This window comes from Sipha flava, unplaced genomic scaffold (assembly GCF_003268045.1).
Source record: "Sipha flava isolate LNK unplaced genomic scaffold, YSA_version1 71_pilon_pilon, whole genome shotgun sequence".
In the NCBI taxonomy this organism is placed as follows: Eukaryota; Metazoa; Arthropoda; class Insecta; order Hemiptera; family Aphididae; genus Sipha; species Sipha flava.
Genome location: NW_020273611.1, coordinates 1,503,405 through 1,512,174, shown reverse-complemented (window position 1 = coordinate 1,512,174; position 8,770 = coordinate 1,503,405). Strand labels below are relative to the sequence as shown.

The following is an 8,770-nucleotide window of genomic DNA, read 5'->3' as shown; positions in this document are numbered from 1 at the left end:
ATACATATAATAAAAAATTTTTTATTGAGAGATTAACTGATGCATATGGATAAAAATATTGAGTTTTATTTCAACACAACTACTAGTATAGTATATAGCAGCTTCTAAAATATGTACGTATTAAATCGAGAAAATGTAAGATAGGTGAGCGTTACGGGGAAAACATTTTTTGACCTAAAATAATTTTTCGAAATATTTTCAGTTAAATCGATAAAACTATTATAGATAAAATCCACAATTATTTTGGTAGTATATCAGTCATATGAAGTAAATAATAAGAATATTTTTCTTTTTCCTCTTTTTTTTTTTTTTTTTTTTGGTTCGGAATTCACAGCTTTCAATAAATCAGGAATACAATTTAAAATCAATTTTGATCTCCAATATTCATCAAGAATTGTGAAATAAAATCAGTGTTTGGAAAGAAAGTCGTTCTTGAACGCACGTTCACACGTCAACGTTCATATTTTGTGAACGACACGCAAACGTCACTCGCTTTTTCCAAATAAGACGTGAACGACATTTATATTTTGAACGATTTTTGGAGTATTCAAATTTATTTATCAGCTTAAAAATATATGTGTTAATAATAATATATTATTGTTATAATATGTTTCAGTATAGGTTTAAAGTATAGGTTACATAAAGTACTCGTAAAATATACCTAATACATTTTATAAAGATCCTATTTATACAAAATGCAAAATAAATTAAATTAAATGAGCAGCCAAATTAATGGTCAATTTCGTATAACTTGAACGTGAATGCGTTCAGTTTAAAAATAATGAACATGAACGTGAAATATACAGGAAAAAAAAGCTACAATAAAAATAAAAAATAATTTTTTCTTTTAAATACTACGAACTATTGCATTACTTTATTAGAGAGAAAAAATAAAGTTGATTCAAAGTTTTGTAATTTATGTTTGTTAAGTGCCCTCTTGAAATTAGTTTTCATTCAAACATTGTATGTTCAAAATTTAATTTGAAAAAAACTTTTACGCTGACATTATACTATTTTTATTAACTACTCACTGGTGATCAATTTTTAGGCAGTAACAACTATAATAATTCATCAAAATGTCCGTGCAGGTTAGAAATAAGTACTTAACTAGAAATAACTACTGCTGAAAGTACTTAAAAAAGCTTTAGTGTTCAGTTATTTACTTACTTGTGAGGAAAATATGCAAGACATTTTAAATTTAAGTTTTCTCTATTTCTTTTATGTCTATTTAAATATTACCATTTTATATAATAACTACACATATAGTATACCTCAATTGGTTTAATAACGATTAGCATTTGACGTTAACTAATAAAAATCGGTGGTCATAGAATATAGGTACCAAAATCGTAATATATTTGAGGTCAATACAATTTATAATAACGTTAAACTTTACAATTTAGTTAAAAATAATACAAAAACTACTTCTAATAAATATTTGTGGGCCGCGTGTGATGTGAGCGCGTAAGGTGCATAAATAATAATTTTACAAACTTAGTTGTGATCATAACGTACGATAACGTCCGACGGTGATTCAATTGATACTGTTAGGTATTGTAATCCTTCAACGTTATAATACATGTGTGGCGATGTGTAACGACCGTGAACGATTTGGGTTCTAAAGTTTTCAGATTCATTGTACGGTAAGAATGCGATAACGGTTCTGAGTCGTTGTTATGGGAAAGATTTAATAATAATATTGATAACGATGAATGTAAATGTTCTGCGGATAACGATTTTAGAACGTCCAACTATAGTTTTTTGTTTGCTAGTTTAAATTAAAATCTGTTCATAAATTGAACTTAATCCCTTTTAAAATAATATAGTGACTGGTTCAAAACAATAAGTGAAAACATAATGATCAAACACAAGCGTACGATCACATGATTTTAACCTTCAAACCTTGGATATACGGTACAGCTAGAGAATTTCCGAGTAGAAAATTGATTATAAACGGGTATCGAGTGTTAGTCGAGTAAAAATTCAGTTTTACGCAGGGTACCGGGTAAGGCCCAAATCTTAATTATTCCATCGAGTACCTGGATATCGAGTAATTTCCGAATACCCGAGACATTTCTAAGTACGACCATTATGATTAGTATTGAAAATGAAAATGATTTAATAAATTAGATATCTAGTTCTTTTATGTTTAGAACTTCTGTTGACGTTGTATAATTAACTGACAGTTCCCTATAGTTGTCTTGTGAACAAATAAAATGAAATAAAACATCGAATAAATTGGGCGCATGATTTTCTTTCCAATCGATGAGAGATTATCGATGGTGAAATATCTTTGTAGACAGGTTATCGATTTGATTTTTAGTCGAACATAGGAGACTGAAAACGAACGTGCGTGAAATGACAAATCTGAGGTCCGGAGATCCAAGATCACCGGTGGTTTTTGTGCGGCAGTATCCTGTGAAGTCATTTGTATTGTTGAACAATAAAAAGAACAATATTTGCAGATTTCGTTTTCTCGTCGCACAACTAAGATCCACGGTACCAAACGATTGGAATCGTCCAAAAAGTGACTAAACTAAAAAGAAAAAAAGATTTTTGGTTAGTATTTCATACGAAAAACCTCGTTACGTAAATATATAACATCGGACTATAGATTTATATTAGAATGGGCAAGTTATCTAATTTTTATTTAACTCGTCAAGTTTAACGAATTAATTAAATTAATTAAGTTCATTATAAAGTAAAACGACACTTCTCTTCTTCTTTTCTTAACTCGTAAAAATTACAAGTTTAATTGTAAAAAAGTAACAACGTGATATTTTATTAAAGCTACATTTATAAATGTGGGTCTTATTAAATTTTATGAAAAACAATAAATATTACAAAAAAATAATTTTTTTGATCACCGAAATTATAAAATTAGAAAAAATATTAACTTTACGAGTCTTTATGATTAGTGAAATGAAAAGCAGCTGTTCACGAGAAAAAGAATTATTTTAAGATTTTATAGTAACTAAAAAAGGAAAATATTAGATCGTCTAACGACAAGGTTAAAAGTAATAATGTCTTTTTAACTCATTAATAGCCAGCTTCTGCACGTTACAATCAGTGTAGATAATGAATACATACGTGCGAGAGATAATTTAGAGTAATTTTGAGTTTACATTAAATGCAATTTCTTACTTTCAACATATATCACGTAAGAATACGCAAGTTTACGTTTAGAAATTTTTTACTCTTGTATGCATTTAAATACTGTTAGTTGGTTTCAAAAGTGATCTGATCATGAGTAGAAGAGTATTGTTTTTTGTATTTTTTAACGAGGCATTTAATGGGTTCGACTAAAAAAAGGAATATTTATAATAAGCGATATGCTTCGCTAAGGAAACTATCAAAAAGAAAAAGGTGTGGAAAAATCAAAGTTTATGGGTTCAACAACGGACGAGTAGAAGAAATAGTGTTGGAGCGTCAAATGGTTTGTATTTCGATCTGAGAAATGAATGATCCGTTGTCGCGCGAAAACTTGTCGTGAACGGATAAACATGTTTTTTCGTTACCATACAAACTGGCGTACGGTTAACGAACCGCATTCGACTTCTGTCCAACGTGTCGGCGGGCTGCTCACGACGTGCGGTTCACGTTTGTTCGATTTCGTTATTGTACAAGAAAAAATACGCAGGCGATGGTACGATCCCGGCACAAACAGACCTAGGCAAAAATAGTACACTAGGCAAAATCAAATTTGCTGCCTCTTAAAAAAAAGTTGAGCTCTTATTTTAACTTAGCCCCACCTCTATTATTTATGTGACATATCTACAACATTTTTTTTTTTAAATTTTTTATCTTATGTACAAAATGATATGTAAAAAGATTATTTATATAATTATTACTCAAAACCTATCATTGTTGCGACCATCGAAAATCGGAAATAAAATAATATTATAACTTAAGACAATATTATTTTATTATACACCGATAGAATTGTTACTACTCTACTAAAGTGCCGCTCTAGGCAGGTGCCTAGTTCACCTATAGCTTGATCCTGGGCAGAAATTAATACTCACGTGGAAATATCGCCAGTCTGTGGTGCAGGAAACGCGGAACATTGGGACGGTGGTCCTGGCCGAAGAGAACGCCGAGCGACGGACGCGATCGAATCGTACCAACGTATAGTCGATCGTGCTCTCTCTCTCTCTCTCTCTCTCTCTCTCTCTCTTTCTCTTAATCTCTCTCGAATAACGAAGAAACAAGAATAAAAAATAAACAAAAAGTGCGCCGAAATCAATAGACAAGTGTGTGTAGCGGAGGCGAAGAAGTGTCTCGGCCAAGACCACGGGTGAGTTCTGAGCCTATCGGTTAGGTCCGACCAGTTCGATCGAAGTTCGGAAGTGACGGAATGAAAAGGTACTTAAAGGTGAAAAATAAAAGTGTTACAGTACCGCGTGTACCTTACGGGAACGCACTACTGGTAGCCGAGCAGAACAAGTTGATCGGAAGCGAAAACGGTTGACGGGAAATAATGGGTCGACTACGCGTGTACAGATAAAAACGCTCGTTGGCCGCTGTTTTTTACGTGTCGTGTGCATGCGGGACGGACGATGACGTATGAGACGTTGACGATAGGGGCTCGATTTTTTATTCTCGATCACCGGGAAATACTGTTTATGCCAAGGACATATGATATTATTGTTTTTGTACCATAATTGTCATTATCATCACTTATATTATTATTATTATTTACCTTGATTGTTTTAAATGGAATTTTCAGCGGGGAAATCCTTGACCAATTATTTTTTAGTAATAAAAAAAAAAAAAAAAATACAACCAAATACCAGTGGTGACTCGTGGTTTGGACGACAGGACGATTGCATCCCTTACTAAAATTAAATGATTTAATTAAATTTAATTAAATTTAATTCTACTTTAATCTTCTTAAAAAGAAATGTATCATTTAAAAACTCAAATTTCTAAATAATATAAAAGTTATGAATTATAATGCATTTGTCATGTGTGAACATTAAATTGGTTTCTTTTAGATACCAATAGCATATGGTGAGTACGCATGTACACAAGAGCAGTGTTTGGACGACCGGTAACGTCGTCCGTACGGTAAAATATTTATTTACAACTATATTGTGTAATTTATTTTTAAAATTAATAGCGTGATTGGTTGCTATTATTATTACTTTAATTTGTATTTTTTATAGTGCGACCCGCAACTAGTAAGATATATATATTGTTGTCATATACTCATACGTCTTGTAAGTATAAAATATATTGTTTATAATTTTAATTAGTTCAATATGTCGAATTCTGTTCATAATTTAATGAATATTAAATTTTCTTCATAATTGTTTGAAAAAATGAACCATTAAAATTATTGCAAGCCTTTACCAGAATTAAAAGGTTTAAACACTAAATATAAAAAAGAAAAAAGTGAATAACGAGTTGGTAGATAAAAATCGCTATGTTTTAGATAACGTTTTAAATTGTATTAAATATTATGGTATACACGAATTACCATTACGAGGTCGTCATGAAAAAACATCTTCGAAAAATCAGGGTTTTTTTCGTGGGATTTTCGATCTTTGTATTGATTAAGACTCTAGTTTGCTTAATAATTTTGAAAAATCTACTGTTTTTAGAGAAACTTTTTTAGAGAAAACTATTCAAAATAATTTGTTAGATTCTATTCTATCATTGTGTCGAAATAAAATAATAAATGAAATTCAAGTCAAAATTTATTTTCATAATTGTTGATGGAACCACTGATATTTCAAATATCTTTCAGTTAGTTCTTGTACTTAGATCCGAAGTACAAGGTCGAACTGTTGAGCGGTTTTGGGGTTTTGAAAATCCAAATGGACAAAATGCCAAAGCATTTTCACAAAATATTTTTGATTTAATTGATCCATTTCTAGAAAAATCACCTAATAAATTGATTGCTCAATCATACGATGGTGCATCGGTTATAAGTGGCCAAAAATCTAGTGTAATTGTGAATATAAAAGAAAAGTACCCATTTGCTCTTTTTATTTACTGATATGCTCACCAATTGAATCTCATAATGAAACAATCAATTTAAAAAAATAAGCAAGTTCGTACAATTGTTTATAAATTATATGAAATACCAGTTTTTTTTTCTCATTCACTACAGAGTGTATCAGTGTTAGATAAAGTAGTTGGTGTTCGTTTGCCAAGATCAGTCCATAATCGATGGAATTATAATGTAAGAACCATTAATACTGTTTTTGAACACAGAAAAGACTTGATAATTTGTGTGGAAAAAATAATTGAAACATTTTTACAAGCTAAAATAATTAATCAAGCTAATGGTCTTAAAAAGTTTCTAGAAGATACTACATACACAATACTATAATAATATACTATGATAATTTTATGAATATAATATTAAGCTTTGTAATCTTATATTTAAAGTCGCACCCCCACCCAAGCACCCACGAGCCACCGCTACTAAATACAATACTAAACGATATGCTTAACATGACGGCGTTGGATGTGTGAAATGTTCACGGATCAAAGCGGGATATAACAATCGTCGCAAGAGTTAAAATCACAAAGTCGTTTGTGTCCGGCGCACTTATCGTTTTAATCATCGTTTTCGCATTCGATCCACGATAGCACGTTGTTCATGAGATTCATATTCACTTTGAACTGTTTAAAAAAAAAGTAGTTTTCCTTTTGCGTAGACGTCAAAGAACACTACAACGTCTTTCGTTGCGATAAAACTCGTAAGTTTCTCGGTTTTTTCTCGGTTGGTTAATATTGATATGGTCGTAAAATATATGTAGATATAGTAGATATGTAATATAGTAGCATAATGGAATTATGGTAACCCTATGAATTTAATCAACGCGCGGCAACGTAACATACTTAATGTCATTACATTTATGTTTGCTATAGAAATTTGCGTTATCCTGTCCTTTGGCACGACGATTCGTTGTATCGCTTTTGAACACGATACTATACAAAATACAACTATAATTCGCCCGTTCTGATGACCTGAAAACAGTTAAAAAATGTATATCATCAATATTGTATTAAATATTTACCACCAGTGTCCGGTTATAAGACAAATAATAATCACCAACAACTGACCGGTTGATTTTCGTCATTGATTTTTTCGAGATTGTTGTGTTATTATTCACGATCATTGTTTTGTTTAAAACATTGGGCACGAGCGGGAATTTGTCTGTTTTATATGTAGTTAAAAGTCACACGGTCAAGTAAATTCACTCTTGGCGTGAAAACTGTGAGCGTAAACACGCAGGTATTTTACAATGGTTTCCGAAACAACTCCGGACATTTGCATGTTTCAAAAAAGTTGTAGTAAACATTACAACAATTGTATACTGTGTACACAATTATACTTGATTATGTTCTTAGTATTTTTGCTGTTCGTTCGTTTCTTGTTGTTACTTTTTTTTTTTTCGTTAAACTAGAGATATTCAAAAAATACTCGTGAAAACTGAAGTGTTAAAAAAAGTTTTTAGTAGGTTAGTTTGCTCAGATTTTTATAATTAAATAATATTTTCATCGGAACGCTGAAGAACGATACTTGTTTGGTATTGCATTTGATTAAAAACCAATATGAGATTCCAAATAAAATACGTGGTAGGATATCTTAATAGTAATACATATTTATAATTGACTGTTATTTATTAAAAATCATATTTCGTTAATCTAAATAATAATTTTTACCGAGCTGCATGGATATCTACCGATTGACGTATACTTGAAGCATTCAAATACATTTTTCCTAATTTACTATTTATTTTTTAAATGGGTATCGGTTTCAATTAATTTTATAATTGAAATTATTCTTTATTTATGAACATTTATTTCTGTGTTCTCCTCTTAAAAAAAAAAAAAAATAATAATAATAATAATAATAAATAAATAAATAAATAAATGGAACTTTTACTACGAATTAATGTTGAATAGTTGATTTTTCCACGTGATATAAAAATGATAAAACGATTATTTTGTTTATAGATCCATGGTCACGATCACGTATCATGTATCCGTACCGTCGTAGCTCCATGGAATATTACACCCAAGGTAAACTTTTGAGTATTATGTCCTCCAAATATTCTTCTTTTTTTTTTTTTTTTTGACTACTATGCAGATTTGCTCTTAAATTTTTGGGTGTTGTACACTTAGGATTTATTACTCATTAGTAAATATTTTCACATCGAATTCACGATGACTAAATTAAAATTAAAGCTTAAATTAACCGTATCGACGGGGTGACGGCGAGTAATTCCAGTGTAAACTTTCACGGGGCGATGAGAGATTGCGCCTAGCAGTGACGTTGTACGTCCGGACGACAACGATCGCACGTAAAACGTTTCAGTCGGTACAATATTATATTTACTGTATACATGGGATTTATCGCAAAGTTCAAATATTTACGCCGTGCCGGAAAACTTCTTAATCATGTTCAAGCACAAACTTGGACTGAAACAAACAGTGTCAATAACTCACTGCGCCATGAATAATGTAATATTTAACGTACTAAACACACGTAACCGATATCCACTGACTGCAGAATACCGAGGACGGACCGGCGTCGTATACATACGGCACGCTTTAGGTCAACGCTGCAGTCAATCATGGTAAACAGAAATTTCCTTTGAAGTCGTTCAACATTTCAGACCGAACATCCATAACGCCTATGACGCACAGTTGTCTGAAACGTTATTTTAGGCGCTCAAAAGTCCTATTCCAAATTTATCAAAAAAAATTAAAAAAAATGTTAAAACCTTATTATCATATGTTCCTTAGT

At 31.1% G+C, this 8,770-nt stretch overlaps 1 protein-coding gene across 2 annotated transcripts; it reads right to left on the bottom strand.

The window, feature by feature from the left end:
- Positions 1-1,335: 1,335 nt before the first annotated feature.
- LOC112692234 lies at positions 1,336-4,544 on the bottom strand. 2 transcript variants are annotated; one of them, XR_003149399.1, is made up of 3 exons: positions 4,026-4,544; positions 3,519-3,669; positions 1,336-2,536 (listed from the first exon to the last, which is right to left on the bottom strand). XR_003149399.1 is itself a non-coding variant. In XM_025566843.1 (2 exons), the coding sequence occupies exons 1-2, from the start codon at positions 4,065-4,067 to the stop codon at positions 2,150-2,152; spliced, it is 429 nt and encodes a 142-aa protein (XP_025422628.1). In that variant the 5' UTR covers positions 4,068-4,544; the 3' UTR covers positions 1,336-2,149. The 2 variants fall into 2 exon arrangements, 1 of the variants encoding a protein (XP_025422628.1); XM_025566843.1 differs by lacking the exon at positions 3,519-3,669.
- Between the last annotated feature and the right edge of the window lie 4,226 nt (positions 4,545-8,770).